This window comes from Chenopodium album, chromosome 14, assembly GCF_948465745.1.
Source record: "Chenopodium album chromosome 14, dcCheAlbu1.1, whole genome shotgun sequence".
Taxonomy (NCBI): Eukaryota; Viridiplantae; Streptophyta; class Magnoliopsida; order Caryophyllales; family Amaranthaceae; genus Chenopodium; species Chenopodium album.
In genome coordinates this window covers 31,715,001-31,733,970 of record NC_137847.1, presented here as the reverse complement: position 1 = coordinate 31,733,970, position 18,970 = coordinate 31,715,001, and the positions used below count along the sequence as shown (strand labels likewise).

Here is an 18,970-nt window from a genome sequence, read left to right as displayed (position 1 = left end):
GGATATAACTCATAAGAAACAAAGTCAATTTAGCACAATGCAACATACTGACTAATAACACTAAGAAACAGTATAACTAAAGTAAGGAAAGACTGACACCTTCATACAGATTTCATGCTCCAATTTTATCTGCTTGTCAGTGCTCCTCCTCATGCTTTTCTCAAGATCCTCAATCTTTCTTTCCACGAATTCAATATCCTGTCATAAGATAGCATATGATGTCAGTAACAAAAATAGAATTCATCTTGTTGGATTTGAATAATAAATTTTTCAGCAGTTATACATGCTAAAATATGCCTCCTTTGAAACTCTTGCCCGATTATCCAACACTAAGCAGTGTAAAAAGTGATGACAGAGAACAATGCCCAAATTTTGTAACCAGTAGAGCCTAACAAAGACGGCAAGGGGTAAGCATTTGCATTAATAATTCCAAGGCTGGAAGGAGACAGATTGGTTTAAATTACCAGAGTAATCTCCCCTTTGTCTGTACAGTATGGGCCAAGCCAAATAAAAGAGAACTGTTACAGCTTATAACGACGTTCTACTCTTATTTGAGGAGCTTCATGCAAACCCATCTATATTCACCCAATTTACAAAGTAGTATGTGATATAACAAGGTTGCTAAACTACTTAATGATGCCTCCAGATAAGGATATGGACGTGTGATGTGAATCAAGGGGCTAATTCTTTTGAAGGATCTAAGAGACTTTTAGAAAGTCCAAATAGCTTCATTATAAGCTGCCAAACAAAGAAATAAACAAGGAAGGGTCCACTAGATCAATAGAGAAAGAAGAAAGCTTGATCACCAAGGAAGAAGGTGTGCAGCAATTCGATTCCGGCGAGAATAACGAATGCCACGCGCCGAGATGGGGCACACGCGCCACCTTTCCGAAACCACCTTGAACCCAGCTACACCGTGGGCCAGCGGATGAGACTTGGGGCGGCGCGTGTGGTGGTGGAACGGCAGCGACATGAAATGAATGTTTTTTAATACTTAGTTTTTCTAAAGTTTTGCTTGCAAGCTTTTACCTTTCACTTGAAAGGGTTTTTCTTGGTTTAAGCACTTAGAATTAGCTTTAATTCTGTTATTTAGTTGCTATAAACTTCCTAAGGTTACTAGGAATGCTTTCCTATTCTACTTAGAAGAAGTAATTCTATTCTAGTTAGGATACTTGGGAACAAGGTTAGGGGTTTGTCCTAATCCTTGTAGAAGTAGAAATAGTGCCTCTACTGCCTATAAATAAGGGGAATTTCGTGGCTTTTAGGTAGATAGAAAATCAGATTAAATTCAATACAATTTGTTTAACTTTGTTTAAACTTTTCTTTGCTAGTTTTCAATTCAAGGAATTGTTTTGATAATTCGAACGTGCAATTCTTAGTTCTAGAAGTAATCTAAGATTTGTTCATCAAAATACTTGGTTCTAGGAGTAGTCAAATATTTGTTCATCAAAATACTTGGTTCTAGGAGTAGTCAAAGTAATTTGAATAGTCTTGAATTCGTTCCAAGAGTGGTCGGATTACAAGTCATCCGATTCGTTGGTCTGAACTTGTTCGATTTTCTAAGGGAATTCGGAAGGTTTGTGTTACGTGTGTGATTTTAGATTCTTTATTGGGTTAAGGGATTTAAATCCACATCAACGTGTATGTTTCTTAAGGAAAAAAACAATCAAACATTAATGGGCTTTAAATGCTCTAACAAAAACCACAACAAAAAAAAAAGAAAAAAAAGGTTGTTAAAATTAAGGAACACTAAGAACTTATGAATCCAAAAATAGCAGTCACGGGGATACGGTCAAAAACAAGCGTCTTGACTAATTTTTTAGACACGGCTTGTATATAAAGTGTCGGAAAATTTTTGAAAAATTATTCTAATATTATAAAAAAAAAAGGCATGAAAGAAAAAAAAAAAAAAAAAAGTTAAACTATCCAATTTTTTGATATTAACCTTCCTCTGATTCTCTGTGCTAGTAATTGAAAAAGGGGAAGAAAAAAAAAGGTGTGGTGTCACGTGAAACAAAAAAAAATTAATAAATAAAGAAGGGAAAAGGTGTTGAGTAGCTGGTGGGGTTAGATTGACTTCAAATAAAAGTGAAGTCCAGTTGTCACACACCACACCAAACTACAGTACCCCATTTATAAAAATAAAATAAATAAATAAAGTATTCCGTTAAACTTTTAAGTTCATCTTCAACATTGAACTTTTACCTCAATCGATTTTCATACCCATCTGCTAAGGATCCTGACACTCCAAGACACTTCTACGGTACGCGAGTCGACGCCTCACCAAGCGTGTCGAGCGTCATGTCAAGTCGACACGCGATACTCTTAGTGGAGGAGTGTGTCGGGTAACACAACATAAATGTGTCCAAACAATTATAATAAAATGTCCCCAATTGATAGTCCTATACATTACATCATACACTCCCCATTCTTGAATACTTGCCATCACTTGAGTGTACACACAATGTCAAGAAGAATCGTAGGTATATTATGAATATGAATAATGAATTGTGCATGCAAGGTTAATGGGGGCATTTTTAATTGTTTTTGGGGAAGTGGATATAAAAAAGTAATGCATGTGAGGTTAGTGAGAGAAACAATAAAAACAATAGTTGTACATGCAAAAAAGGTAGTTTTGTAAGTATTTAGAAATGGACAAAAGAGGCAACTATTGCAAGTATCCACAAACAAAATGAGTAATAAATAGACACAAAAATGTAACATCAATTACAATTGCAATTACAATAATCTCTATAATAAATTCTAAGTTTATAATAGTTGTAACAATTTAACTCTTACACTATTTAGACAAAAATAAAATAATGATTCATACTTTAAGAGGGGGACAAGCGATGAGGTAGTGAAGTTGGACCAAAAGGATTTGACCATGAGTGACTTTTAAATAACTTGGGTCGATCATCCAGAAGAATGGTGACATTGATCAAGACGTGGCCCACGGGATTAAGGTGTGTTATGTGACCAAAGCATTCCTTTACAATTGAAGGGAAAATTCTATAATACCATAAAACCGATGTTGCTTTATGGTTCAAAATGTGAGCTTCTAAGAAGCACATTTAAAAGATGTTAATCAAGGAAATGCGCATGTTAAGGTGGATGTGTGGAATACTCTAAGAAATAGAATTAGAAACGAAGTTATTCGCAAGAAAGTAGTGTTGCAGACATTGCAGACAAACTAAGGGAAAATTGCTTGCGTTGGGTGTACCGGTACAAAGAGTGGAAAAGTGGGATCACGGAGAGGTTAGGAAGTTAGGAAAGGATATGAAGCATATGAATTTGCATGAGAATGAGATATTTGATTGTAAGGGATAGAAGAGGAAGAATTTTGTGGATGACTACAGAATAATCACTTTTGGTTCATATAGCCTGGCTTGCTTTAATTGATTGATTAAAGAAAAGCATAGTTAATTCTTCTATGTGTATACTCTTTAGAATATCAAATCAATAAAATTCATACATATTATTAATAAGAATTACGTGATTAAAATTAAAGATTAGAGAAATGAGAATTATTACAACTAATATCAATAAAAGAAGTATAAATGAAGGGGGGAAGGGAGTAATGTCCATCTAAAATTCCTAAATTGTCCACAAAAAACTACAATCGTAGCCCAAAATCTTCCACACAAATAGGCAAGTCATGTTACAAATAAAAACAAATAAACTAAAGCAAATAAAAAAATAAAAAATATAAATGCTCAGATTTGCCAAATAATTAGAATATTATATCTATAATATATATTGATCTTAGCTAAACTAATATTATATGGTCTACTAGTCTAATCCCTTTTTTTTTATTGCGACATTGGAGTTTTCACGCTAGCCAATGTACATTTTATACCATTGAGATCTTTAATTATACTCCCTCCGTCCCATATTGCAAAAGAGATTCCCCAAGTTGAGTTAAAGAGATCCCATATATTTAGAGTATTAAATATTGTGTTAACTATTTATGATTAACTTTACATTCCATCGACCAATATTCCATTAACTCATTTTCATCCACCATACGCATAGTTGTTTAGGCATAACCATATGTTTACCAATGCATACATGTTCAATAGCTCAAACAAATCCATAACAACCTAACATCAGGTATTATTAGAGAATAACATCCTTCCCCTTCTTGAGTTAAAAAGTATAGCTCATATTTCTATAGTACACAACAATTAGATTTGACATCATTCTTTAAAAGGCAACAACAACAACAAGAAGAAAGTGCATGCATAAAAAAATTCACATAGGATGCAGTACTAAAAAGCAAAGTGCTTCCAAATGCCTAAAAAGCATTGAATTGAAGCTTTGAAGCTCAAAAACCAATTTAATCAAAAGCAAACAAAAATACCAACAAAAGACGGATAAGATTGAGAAAATATACCTTCAGCCTTAGTTCTTCGCTTATGGTCTCCAAGTCTCTCACAGGATCCACAATATCATCAACATGAATTATATCAGGATCATCGAATGCACCTAACAACAAAATAAAACCAACAAGTTTAAAAATTGAGTTTGGCACCCTACTATAGGTTTGATGCCTCTATAATCTCTCTCCACATACTGAAGATTGATTAGTATTCATATATCATAAACTTGCATTTATAAGTAGGTATAATTGGTCACTACAAAGCTTCATTATTTTGAACTAAACTAAAAATAATTTTGTAAGTAGGGCAGTGAAGACACTTGGTAATTATATACTTTATTTGTTGCTTTAGTTGAGACGGTTGTGACTTCTTCACACAATCCCTTTGACCATATATTGTGGCTTATATATAATGAAAAGCATAGTCACACGAGGTCTTGTTAGATTCACCTTGATAAATAATTTCAAAATATCAACTTTTTCAATTTTTGTTATTATAGATAGTAATGATTGAATTTATGGATTGGTAAACGTGACTAAGGAAATATATCAACTAAAAACAAATGGAGAAAGTATAAGCGTAGCAAAAAGAGGATAACAACACCATCCTAATCCTGCTGCTAATCCGAACAAAAAAATACAAGATAACATTTAACATGTGAAGGATGTGATCATAGGATGAACATGCAATCCCACAGGAGAAGTGAGAACCTACCCGATGGCTCTATAGTTAACTATGTGGGCATGCCTTGTTAATTTGTGATATCCCCATCAAACATAATTATAGTCTTATACAGTCTTCTGATCCTTACTACCACCAAACTTCTGATCCTTACTACCACCAAACTGGACAGAGAATCTGGAGGCAGAAAAGCATGTTTGATGGATTAAAAAGAAATTCACCTCTAACGTAAAATAATACCTTAAACAATGCAAAAATTCTATATAAATCATATTGCCTTAGAAGGATTGTAGTTTTGCAAGATTACTATTTTTAGCTAATCAAGTGCAAAAATCATAATGTTAAAAACAGAACCCTTGGCCTACTTTAAGGTTCTAGCCTTCTTCACAACCCAGCTGCTAATAAGAATACAATATGCAACATTAATAAGGATCTAACGGAGGAGATACAAGAGAATATGTCAGATGAATCAGTCAAATGGTTTCAGCTTATCCAATGCGGCAATCCAAACAAAAACCTAAATGTTCATTATAGTTTAAGCCTTCTAATCAAATAAGAGATAAAGAAAGCGAGGAAGACATGAAGCTTTACAGGTTTATAGGAAGGATCTACAAGAAAAAACACTGGAGGTATTAACTTCCACTCATACTCTCACGTCAGAGAAGTTACGGAATGAGAAGGTCAATAATCCATAAAAACCAAATTCCCAAGGAAGTCAAGGATATTTTCCCTAAAACAAATATTCCAAGACAAAAGAAAAAAGAAAAACTACCAAACAGTCGCATTATTAAGGGTAGATGGTTACATTAGTTAGGGCCTTTAGGGGTAGAAATCAAAATAACGATCGATCTGTTCTTTTAAAAAGTAGTTAAAAAGGCATTTTTCTCTTAGATACCCACTTAGAGCAATAACTAGATACAACATTGGAATCCTGTAGGAAGCAACAGGTTCTGCCAACACACACTGATGATTCCTATGAAGATCATATAGCTCAGACCAAACTTCACAATAAAACAGCCAAAGCCAATTCTCCAAGACGAGGATTACAACCCCTAAAACTAGGAACCCCATTATAGTCGAATAAATCACGTCCATAAAAGGCCTTACTTAAGAAACAAGGAGGGCAATGGAAAACTGGAAATCACCTCCAAAGCATCCAAAGGCTGTCTCAGAAAGAGTTTCAAGTGTTTTTTGCACTTTATTGACGACTTCTTTTTTTTTTTTTTTTGGTTCATCGTTACAGTTTTAATCTATGATAACTTATTTTTAACAACTCATGGTTCTTAGGGTGTTCACAGGACATCATATATCATGGGAAGGAACAGTCAGCAACATGTACTGGAAAGTGTGGAAAAAATATGGGAGCCATATTTTATTACAGGGATCACGGTTACAGATGCATCTTATAAAGCAACAAATCACCCTTTAGAGTATTTTGACTGACAAATACCTAAAACAGAAGCAAAAGGATAGAATTCCCTAAATCATGATGATATATAGTAAGTTCTAGAGCACTAGTTCAATATAGGGATAACGCATAACCTAACATCGTTGGAAGTATATATATATATATATATATATATATATATATATATATATATATACTCTTAGACTTCATACTAGCATCACAATGCTTGTTCCATACTAGTTCTCAAAAGTCAAAACCAAAATCACGTTTTCATACATTACTCTTTGACTTCATACTAGCATCACAATGCTTGTTCCATATATAGGTGTAAAATCTTAACATCTTACGTAGAACATGAAAAATTCCATCCACCGCACGAATATGGGATAAGAAATTGTTTCCCAACCCTTCTCCTTGATGGGCACCTCGAACAAGTCCGGCTATGTCATGAATTTCCAAAAAAGCTGATACCTAAACAACACCAAAATAGGGAACATTGAAACACAATAAAAGGGAAAAATGAAAAAGAAAAAGAAACAAATGTATAAAATTTTAAGCTAATCATTACGAAGTGAAATTGCGTGTGTGTGAGATAGAGAGCAAGAGAAAAGAGAGATAACAAACAATGAATATAGCTAAATGCCAAATTCCTAAAGAAATAATCGAGTATTATAGCTCCTAAATCAAAAGAGATAATATAATTCCTCAATGATTGATTAAAATCTAGTTCAAAAAGCACAAACTCCTGGAGTATATACTTCCTCATTTCTTAATTCACATTTACCAACAAACGAGTTCAACAATTAATATTTCATTTAATAAGTAAAAAAATAAAAATTTGATGCTATAAAAATATACATTGAGACAATTCCAACAAGTTTTCAAATGACTATATTTTAACATACATATAAATCACAAAACCTAGTAAAAGTAGAATATGTGAATAATGAGGTTATACCTAGTTATAAGGATTTAACACCAACAAGATCCTCCTCCTCCTATACTTTTATTTTTGTTATGGGTTTTTCATCAATTTGATGCAACTATGGTGGAACAGTAGATTGTTTTTGAGTTGACAATGCTTGCTCACATCATATAGTCGGTTCTAAAATGCCTTTTCAGAACTATAATTATTCATCCCTAGTCCCTAGTCCCTAGACCTCTCAAGAGCATTGACGAAGCATTTGTATCAGCTACATCTGTTACCTACGGTTGCCTATAAACAAATGGAAAAGATTATATGGTTTGGCTATTTGGTAGAGAAGGTGATTGTCCATGAGAAGATTACAACAGAAGTATTTTAGCCTTGCCTATCTACATCTTTTACCTAAGGTTGCCTACAGCATGTTTCTTTGCCCAGCAACTATTAGAAAAAGGAAAATATTACAACATAAGTATTTTAGCATTGCCAAAACATTTAGCATTAAGTATCAACAAGTTATAAGAAGGATAGCACTTTCTATTGTGGCAATCAGCACTAAGAATAGTTTGATCAAACAGAGTAAAATGAAAGTTGTTTTAGTAGCTTGAAAGGAAAGGTAGTTTGTAAAAATGTTAAAGTTAGTTACTTTAACTCCTTCACAGTGTACAAGGAAACAAAAGCTGGCAACTTTTGAGAAAAAATTTGTATCACTCCAAATCTCCGGATTCTACTTCATAAAATATATTGTGTAGATGAAATCAAGCACTTGGTAGTTTGTATAAACATGACAAAAAGTATAAATTAAAGCCCCTATTGTGTGGTAGTAATTGAAAAGGGAGGCTTAAAAAACAAAAGTAATTGAAAAGGTGGAAATAAGGGATGGGGATAGAAAAGGTGGTGGGGTCAACTAGTGAGGTCAAATTTTCAAAGGGAAAATTAAAAGTGGTACATAAAAAATTTGGAAAAGTAACAGAGAGAAATATGAATGAGGGACCACTAGGTAATATGTAAGGGAGAAATATTATAAGATGGTAGTGAATCAAAATGAAGAGAGAGAAATAACAAACAATGTGAGTGAGGTTTCTAAATTTGGAAATGGGACACTTAAAAAAACGGTCGCTTTTGAAAAGTAGGTCACTTGAAAAATTAAGGGAGTAACTTTTAGTTGTCATAAAGTCTACCCCATTAATTCTCACATACATGATATCATTGATGCATCCTTGGAAAAATAGTAATGTTATCACACTAGATTTGAGAAGCTTTTATCACATATAAACTAAAATGTATCTTAGCATTACTATTTTTTTGCCGTTAAATCACATCATTTTCCTTTTACTAATGCTAGTGATTAATTTCTTTAATCATATTCATTCTAGCTTCACTTTAATGTATCTTTGCCCTCATAAGAATAGTCAAAATAATATAAAAAAAAAAAAAAAATATTCCATAAAAATCAAACCTACAAAATATTTTATGGTAGCTTCCTAACAAACATATAAATTATAATGTTTGAAATGTCATAAAAAATTGAAGCTCTTATCAACTCAATAAAGTGGTTGTCCATTTCATTATGGGATGTTTTGATTTAAATCTTCTAATTTTTCATTCTTCCCTATATATTTAATACACTACTCATTATTCTTATTGGAGTCGAGTAGGAAAATTATCATATAATTGTAATGATTTTTTTTACTTTTACCACCTTTAAAAGGCACGGTTATTATTTTAACTGCCATAATTATTTTTTATTTTACCACCTTAAAAATGATACTACGTCCGTCTCATAATAATAAGGACATTGGGGTGGACACTTAGTTTAACAAAACTACAAGTGAATCCATTTAATATATTTGTTTATTGTATAAAAGATTCTCTTTTGTATTTTTATATTGTAAGAAAACAACAAAGTGGGTGGGAGTGGGGTAGGTGAGGAGAAAGAAAATGTGGGAAAATATTTTTTATTAGTGGTCCTATTCCATTTTTAGTAATGTGTCAAGTATTGTAGGACGAGCAAAAATGGAAAATGTGTCAAGTATTATATTATGGGACAGAGAGAGTAAAGTTAAGATATTGTCACTACTTACAATTTGTCTAATAAACTATTAAGTGGTGGCAAATTCAAAGAAAAAAAGTTAAGGTAGTGCTCCCTACATTCTTTTTGTTTTAGGCCATTCTTTCATGTTCTACACACTTTGTTTTATTTTATTTATGACATCTCTTATACAATCTTTCCCCTCCAGCTCCACAATAATTACTCCTTGTCATACTCTTTCTCCCTCTCTTGACATGTTTTAAATGTTATTACTACCTTAAACCATTTGTTTTTACCACCAATTAACAACTTCCGTCCATGAAGATGTTAAATGGTGGCAAAATCAAAAGTTTTCATTTTTAAAGGTGGTAAATAAAATAAAAAATTATTTAAAGTAGTTGAATCAAAATTGTGCTTTAAAGGAGGTAAAAGTCAAATAGTCATGATTTTAAAAAAGAATAAACAAAAATGCCCACATAAAAGATTTGCTAAGATACATCCTAGAGATGTTAAAATAGTTAACTTTACATTGATGATGGAACTTGGTAATTCTTAAAATGAGAGGAACAAAAATTAAAAATTAAAAAGCCTTAACAATTGACCATGGGTATATGGATCAATGAACTAAATATAAAGGTTTGCTGGGATTAAAGATATTGTATTATAAGTTGAAAATTTTCAAACAAAATAAAATGAAGTTCATAAGATCTGATTGTAAGGAGGATCGAGTGATGAAAGTGTAATGAGAAAGAAGAGAATGGGAAACTATTACCCTAATAATTACTAACTTCCTTCCCTCTCCTGCATACTGACACTACCTTATTCCCTAGGCCACAACCTCATCCCCTTAATCACCACCTCAACACACCTACATTTTTTTAATTTGACTTTTTAAACTCCCTTAATGTATTACCCTTGATCAAAAAATGCCCTAACAAGTAACTCAGTATGGTATAATGTTTGTAAACTTGCCCATAATAGCACAAGGAGAAACTTCACACATCCAACCCTGATGTTGGTTCTTACCATATAGGCCATTATTGCAAATTATCATAGAAAACGTCAAAAGAATAAAAAAGAGCAATAAATAAGGTCATAACATATAATAAAAGCTACAGGGAACAGCATTTTATTCACAAACCTCACTCTTAGGCTTGAACAATTGCACAAGCCAATCAAATCGTTCATCGGGAATATTAACACGGGCTTCATTAGGTTCAATGGTACAAAATGGAAAATTTTCGGCTGGAATTGCCAGTTTTGTAAGCGTATTGAAAAGAGTCGACTTGCCAACATTTGGCAGCCCAACCTAAAAACAATAAATCAACAATATCATCAGCAATACAACCATGAAAAGATAATAACTCACCAGCATACAATGACATAATGATCTATAAAGTATACAATGTTACGAAATCAGATTAAAGCGAAATCTATCAGCAGTTCTAACTCAGCAGGGGAATTGGTGATAAATATCTTATGTTTTCGCATGAACTTATATAAACCATTGCATCAGCCGACTAAATCACCAAACAAAGACCATCAATTACATTAAGTATTTTGAAACCATCCAGAAAATCCCTTAGTTCAGAATTTAAGAAATCAGTTTGTATATACAAAGTCACATTAATACTAAAAATCAGCTACTAAAATCTGAAAAGGGCATCAAAATCCTTAAAATAAAAACAGCATAATTACAGTGGAAAAGATTAACAACAGCGAGAACATATAAAAGAATAAATAACAGGAAAAAAAAACTTTATTGAAAATAAAAAGAATAATAAGAAGCATCAGGAATGAATCGAATACAGCAAGAAGAGATGCAATTGAAGATAATTAATAAGCAAGTTAAAAAATGGCGTTAAAGAACACGAAAAAAAAAGTCTCACAATTCCCATCTTAAGGTGAGAAGAAAATCGGCCAAGAATGGGTCGCTCGGCTGGGGCATCTTTCGATTTGGCGGACTTTGGAGGCATCTTCCTTCCGATGGGATAGCAACTGAAAACTAAGAGCAAACTATTCAATATATAACGATAGTATAACTTATTTTGTCAAATATGATTTTGTGCGTATAATTTTGTCAAGTTAAAGCAGTATCGAATTTATGAGCACAGTAAACTTCATATGTTATCGCTTTGACTAATCGACACACCAAAAGTGATTTTAATTCACATGGACACTTTGCTAATTCAAGGGTACAACATAAGCATGCTGAAATCATATTGATAATATAGGTGAAACATACATATTATTGATCCATCTGTGAAATTAATCATAGCAAGCATACAGTTAATTTATTCTACTTTTCAAGGAAAAAAGAAAAACAAACAAAACAGACAGTTTAACGCACACATTCAACATAAGCATACAGCACATCGAGTATTGAACGACTGATAATATCAATTACTCCGTACAATTTTGGCAAAACCCCTAAAACGTATATCTCAAACTATCGACTTCAATACAGGTATAATTACAGTAATAATATTGTAGATAAACAAATTTGACAAATGTATAAAAATGACATAAGTCAAAACAAAACAAACAAGTATAAGTAAATTACAAAAACATGATGAATACAAGTATGAAATTGAATAGAGCGAGAGAGAAGAAGAAGACGGGAGGGAGTGAAAAACCTCGAAGATGCAGAATGTAGATTGGTTCGTCGGAGGCGCTAAGAGTATAATGGAGGGTAGAGAGTGAAAAACCTCAAACTTGCATAATGTGAATGTTTTATGATACTTTAAACCCCTAAAACTAGGGTTGTATAGGGTAAAGTTTAGATCACTTTGAATTTTAAGACTCGTGCTTAAGATTTTTTCTATTTTTCTTCTAAAATATCAAGCAAGTCTCAAGTTGATTTTTGAAATTCCAAGACTCAACTTAAAAGTTGAGATTGGGACCCACTTCACCCACTTCACTTTTATTTTTATTGTCCTTTTTTTTTACACTTTTCTACATATAATATGTCAAATATTTAAGTGTTAGGGCTAAAGTGATAAATTTGTGCAAGTCTTAGTGAGTCTTAACAAGAATTTGATGACATCATTTTCAATGGGACCATAAAAAATAATGTCACATTCAAATCTTAATACTTGGGGCTAAACTTGCTCTTAGCCCAGCAAATTATTGATGCAACTTTTCCCAGCAAAAATTAAAAATGAATAAACTAATAGAAAAGCGGGGTTATGTAATGTATGCTTATACATATATACGTATATCGTGGTAATTTATACCAAATGGTGGGCTTCTTAACCCTGTTGGTTTTTTCCTTTCCCGTTCTTTGTCTTGGACTCTCTGTTATACCCAAGTTTTTCTCTCTCCTCTAACCAGTAACCCACCACCACTCCTCGGCAGCTCCAGCCACCCTCCGGCACCATGCTTCAGCCACTCTTCGGCCCCCTCCCCCGCTCCAGAACAGCACCGCCCTTCCCCCTACTACCTATCGTCGTCCCAAACCCCAAAACCCTCGACATCCCTTGAAAGACCTCCCCCGAAATCCCTTAAAAACCTCCCCCAGCGAAAGTGGCGATGGGCGGTATAAGCGAAGGGAGTTTTGTGGTCGGTCTATGGTGGTTTAGGGGGACGGGTGACAGCGGGAGCGGCGCAGGGGAGTGGGTCTCAGCGCTACCTTGGCTGGGCGGGGGGTGAGGGCTGGGCGGTGGGTGAGGGCCGGGGAGGTGGCTGGCACTTGGTGTTTTTTTTTATTTTTTTTTAATTAGCATTTTTTGTAAAGTGGGTAGTTAAAAATATTAGTTTTTTTTCTTTTAAGAAAGTTAAAAATATTAGTTAAAATTTAATTAGTAACTTAATAAAATTTAAACTTATTTTGACCAATCATGTAGCGACACATGTGCATTAAACGTAAAAAAAATTACTTATTCAACATGTTAAAGGTCACTTGGGACCATTGAAAGCAAATTGATATTAAAGTTCGGAATATTAAAAAATAATCAAAAGTTGGAATTATTTTGGGCAAATGACGTAAAGGTGGGATTATTCTTGTCAAATTTTCCTTTATTTTAATTAATAAAAATAACACTTTTTCCTGAATTTCATAACGAAAATTGCTCGTCTAAGGTTCTTTTGGGTAATTTTAACAAAAAAATAAAATAAATGCTTTCGTATCGAGAAATACTCAATTTACATATCGCTATTTTTAACTGTCAAAATTGTTGAGGTAGGGTTTTAACTTTTATGGGTCTTTTTGACCCTTAATGGGCACAAATTAAGCTCGAAAATTGGAAAGAAAAAAAAAACGTAAATGCCCTGTTTTTTGTGTCGAGAAAAATCTCGATTTGAGTGTCGTTTTTTTGAACTATGTAAATTGTTCAAGTAGGGTTTTGGGGTCATTTAGGCCATTTTTATGGGTCCAAATTAAGCGTTTTGCGTGTCAATGTCCCGTGTTGCGTGTTAGATCGTTATTTTATACCGTGAAAACTACAAACGGGGCGATTACATTAATTTTTTTGCCAAAATAATATAACCCCTAAAACCTTATTCGATCAATTTTCATGGTTAAAAAATAATGAGATGCAAATTGAGAAATTTCTCGAAACACAAAGCGGAGGGCATTTACGTTTTTTCTTTTGCCAATTTTGAGCTTAATTTATACCCATGAAGGGTCAAAATGACCCCCAAAACGAGCAATATTCATCACGAAAATCGAGAAACAAATGTTATTTTAATAAATTAAAATAAATTATTAAAATGAACCAATCATATCATGACACGTGTCATGTTTAATCCTAATTGAATCTAATTAAAAGTCAAATGCATTTAACAATCCTAATTGAAAGTAAAGTGCTCATTTAAAATGGATCATAATGAAATAAATGAATATATATGGGAAATATATTAATATAATCATAAGTAACATAAATTGGCATATGATCATAAGTAACATAAATTGGCATATAATTACTAAGAAATTTGGCCACATAATAGAAAATAATAAGTTAACAAACTTTTCATGATCTCACTAAAACAAAATTTAATTACAAGGTGTTTTACAATGACTACCACAAAATTTAAGTAACAGTATAATTTTCGTTAATGACAATCATTTAAAATCATTGACAATCAAACTTTTGTTTATGATAATAATAGTCTATGACAGTCATATTGTTGCTATTGACAATAATATTCAAAATGGATTACAAGGGTATTGAGTGTATTTGATACTTGTATAAGATAGTCATTTATAAATTTGTGTATTTCTTAACCATTTTATTTATTCAAAATGGATTGTTGTACTCCATTTGAAGACAATTACAAGGTTAGATAACTATTTTCTTAACCATTTTGAATATATAAGAAAATTTCTTAACTATACAATATTTTTGTTTTATTAATCAATATTAGGTATAAATGTCCCTAAATATATATTAAGTGATAATAAACTTTTATCAAATGACAATAAATATTTATCAAATGACACGAACTATATATTAAATTATAATAAACCTTTTATCAAATCACACTAAATATATATTATTTCAACCCTAAACCCTAAACCTTTCAAACCCTAAGTAACTTCTTATTGTATATATCAGAATGACTTATGAAGATATGAAGGGTAATTATGATGATGTCTTTACAAGGGTAATTAAGATATGCTCTTCTAAATGGATTAAAACTATGTTATATTATAATGAATTATAATATATGGATAATATAATCATAACTAACTAACATAAATTGGCATATAATTATTAAGAAATCTTGTCACATAATGAAAAATAATTATTACGTACTAATTAACAAACTTTTCATGATATTACTAAAACCAAATATAATTACAAGGTTTTTTTACAATATAAGTAGCAATTAAGATAATTTTGCTTATGACAATCAAATTTTTATTTATGACAATATAAATATCATAATTACAATTTATTTTACTATGAGAACCATATAATGCATATTTAACTTTATAAGTTTTAAAAATGAATAACAAATAGTATTACCCTATGACAATCATTTTTTTTATTGACAAAAATATATATAGATTGTTGACAGTTATAAGACAATTTATAACAATCAATTAACCTATACTAAAAGCGAACCTAAAGTGACACTTGTCACGATATCATTAAAAAATTTCCCGCCCTTTTTTTTTTTGCCAAATTTTAATGACTTTCATTATATATCCTATAATAATACTTATTTCCATTTTGACAACACATATAATCCAATCATACTCAATTTATTTTTTTATTATTATTTTAACATATATTTTACATACTAGAAATCTTTTAGTTACAAATATACTAACATAGATTATAATTAAGGTATTGAAATATATCATTATCCAAGATTATTATAATATTATCAATTTTTTTTTCCTCCAACTTAAAATTTATTTTCATTATAAATAGAAAAAATTACTTTGGTAGCATACTTTGTATAAATCTTATAAGTTATAAGAGTAGTTGGATTTGCACATTTGTCGAGACACAACTTTGACCATCAATACCTTTAATTAGACACTACAATTTTGTTACATATATTTTTTTTTGATTAAAATATTGTTGAATTAACACCATTATTTATTATTTTTGTTGTAAAGTTTAATTATGATCGTGCATGGCACGGGACTTAACCTAGTATAATAAAAAGCATGATAATAAAACAATAATATATTAAAAAAAAATATATTTGAGTCTCATTTAACATTTGTTAAACTATTTGTTTCACTTAAACACTGATTATTTAGGCCTTAAAAGGCACCCAATTTGTTGCATGCCTAAGTGATTTTTGCCTTTTCACATTTAAGGCACCAATTCTTCTTGAATGCCTTAAAATTTTCTTTCAGTTAAATTGATAAACAAACATATACATAGGGGGTGTAAATGAGCTGAGCCGAGCCGAGCCGAGCCAAGTATTACCTTGTTCGAACAAGTTCATTTAACTTAGGCGAGTTTGAGCACGATCCCGAGCTTTCAAGGGAGCTCAAATTTCAGTTCAAGCTCGGCTCATTTAGTACACTATATGTTCACGAACGGTTCGTGAACAACTCGTTTATTTAACAAGCCTTTCATGACGAACGAACTTAATAATAATCGAGGTTCTCCAATAAATGAGCTTTGTACTTTTGATATTTGAAAATTTCAGAAGTAGCATAATAATTGATGAATCTTAATTATAAATTTAATAACTAATTTAACAATTGTAAATAAATCAATAATTCATGAACATAAATAAACGAGTAGTTCATGAACATAAATAAATTAAACAAGTTGTTCATGAACTTATCTGAACGAGCATATCTATGTTCGTGTTCAAGCTCATTTACTAAACGAGCTTCAAAATTTGTTCAAACTCGGCTCATTTATTAAATAAACGTACATGAACGAGATTCAACCGAGCCCGAATACGAGTAGTTTATTGATCGGCTTGGTTCATTTACACCCCTACATATACACAACCTAGATATTTTCATTAATAAATGCTTGTATTATTACAACTTCATCCAAAAATAAATAAAAATTCAATATTTCAAGGCTGGGTTTAAAGCACATTAGAAGCAAAATAGCAGTATCGACCCGAGTAGTAGCAGCATCGCTCGAGCAGCAGCAGTATCATTAATGGATTATGTAGTAGCATCGCCATCAAGCAACATTATCATCGAGCAGCAGCAGTATCATCAACGCGAGTAATAGCTGCATCGCCTCCGAGCAACAGCATCAAGGATCAACCAGCAGATCAACAAGGATGTTCAGTACATTGTTGAATCACTACGCAAATAAAAAAGATTTGACAGCTAAGGACAAGATTGGACGTCATCAACAAGAAAGTTAGTGTCTTCTTCCATCAATTATTTGTTTTATTTAGTTTCAACTTTGATTAGCTATTTTAAAGCTAATCAAAATGACAGTGAACTGTGAGGCAGTCTTAATTTCTTAATATGAGGAAAATACCTCTGGGAGATTAGGACTCATGGTATTTGTCGAGTAGAGACACAAGGCGTCTCTCCCGTGTATTCTCTTCCAGGGCCTATAAAAGAGAGCAAAATTAAGAGTTGAATTACAACAAAACCTACATTATTTTTATTTAACAAAACCGCAAGCCAAACCTCTACTATTTGCATGACACTGTGATTGACAACCAAATTCAAGAGCGAAGCATTCCGCGGTGAAAAAAGACTTGGGTTGAGACTTGAGACTTTAAGATTATGCAATTGATAATCCAGAGCAGCTTATCTACTTCACATTTCACATCTCCGGCTTAGATATCCTAAAACAAGATGCTCCTAAAACACCATTGACCATACCATAATGATACTTTTTAATTTTTTAAAAACCATATCATATTAGTTTAAGATTATCTCAAATTCTCAATTCTTCAAAGTTTCTAATATACTCCTAATCACAAACCTAAGGGTGTCTAAATACTTCTATAGTCATATTACTAAATCCATTATCATTACACAATGGCTTATAAGAGGTAGACAAAACAGAAGGATATGTCACTGTTCCACTTGAATTAATGGCAACAATAATTCAAAGCTAAAAATATACTCCATCATATTACTCTATAATGACTATTGACTCGCTTAGCTCCATTAGCTCACAAAATGCTCCTCTAATCAGCAACTTGTGCTATTGTACTTTAATCCACTAGATCTTTAGTTACAGATACAATAGATTGCCTCACATACATTAGCAGTAATTAAAGCTACACATTAACATGGGTATTAGCAAATACAATTAGACCAATCTATTGGCAAACCTTCAATCAAATTCTAACAACCCCAACTCCTAACTAGTTCTAAGCAATCAGTAAAAACTTCACCTAATTACCACTAATTACCAATTATCTTATCAAATCAAAAAATAAAAACTTCAATAAAAAATCTCACAAATAAAAAGACATATTACTTTACCTTATACATATACAAGCAGAGACATGAATTTGAATTAATCAACAATAAATTTTCGACTATGCATCCAATAAGCTTGTTAAATTTCATAAACTACAACTATTTTTTTCAAGTTCAACAACAAATCGAAAGATGAATGACAAATTGAAAAAAAAAAACAAATTTAACACTACAAATTATAAATCAAACACTCAAAGGATTGGCGTTGATTTTATAAAACCCTAAGTGCTTGCGATATAAAATCCTAATTTTTACAATTCAAGAATTAATTTAACTTAACTTTATTATTAATCCAAAAATTGAAACTCAGAATCATAAACTCGCCTTTCGCCATTGTAAGTTTGAAGTCGCAGACGCCGATGGGCTTAGGAGAATTAGTAACCAATGAGCAGTGAGGAAAGAGTATAGAGGAGAGAGAACAGAGCTAGAAAACAAATAAAATTGGGGAAGATGAGGAACGGGAAACACAAAGCCAAACGGGTAGAGGACTTATATATAGTTGTATAATAATGCGTACCATGTATTTCAATACCAAAATAAAACCAACTTAACCCGCTGAAATAACAACACTTCCCCTGTGCTGGGAAATTTTACCCCAGCTATTTGCTGGGCCGAGACCGACTCGGGCTGTATGCAGCTTGGTTCGAATCGTAAACAAATT

At 32.1% G+C, this 18,970-nt stretch overlaps 1 protein-coding gene and 1 long non-coding RNA gene across 4 annotated transcripts in view; both read right to left on the bottom strand.

Moving 5' to 3' along the window:
- Positions 1–12,172, bottom strand: part of LOC145580196 (obg-like ATPase 1) — a 38,873-nt gene extending 26,701 nt beyond the window's left edge. Inside the window, exons 1-6 of one of the 2 annotated variants that reach the window (XM_081637598.1) lie at positions 12,062–12,172; positions 11,315–11,430; positions 10,567–10,734; positions 6,819–6,942; positions 4,397–4,488; positions 100–198 (exon numbers count right to left, since the gene is read on the bottom strand). In XM_081637598.1, coding sequence (XP_081493724.1) covers positions 100–198; positions 4,397–4,488; positions 6,819–6,942; positions 10,567–10,734; positions 11,315–11,401 — 570 coding nt within the window. In that variant the 5' untranslated portion in view covers positions 11,402–11,430; positions 12,062–12,172. The remainder of the gene's footprint in view (positions 1–99; positions 199–4,396; positions 4,489–6,818; positions 6,943–10,566; positions 10,735–11,314; positions 11,431–12,061) is intronic. The other variant, XM_081637599.1, reaches the window with a different exon arrangement.
- Positions 12,173–16,862: 4,690 nt separating this feature from the next.
- LOC145579143 (uncharacterized) overlaps positions 16,863–18,970 on the bottom strand; it is a 3,132-nt gene continuing 1,024 nt past the window's right edge. The window contains exons 1-3 of one of the 2 annotated variants that reach the window (XR_014099047.1): positions 18,634–18,970; positions 17,348–17,423; positions 16,863–17,164 (exon numbers count right to left, since the gene is read on the bottom strand). The exon at positions 18,634–18,970 is cut by the window's right edge and continues 1,014 nt beyond it. This is a non-coding gene — a long non-coding RNA (uncharacterized LOC145579143). Of the gene's footprint in view, positions 17,165–17,347 lie in introns of both variants that reach the window. The other variant, XR_014099046.1, reaches the window with a different exon arrangement.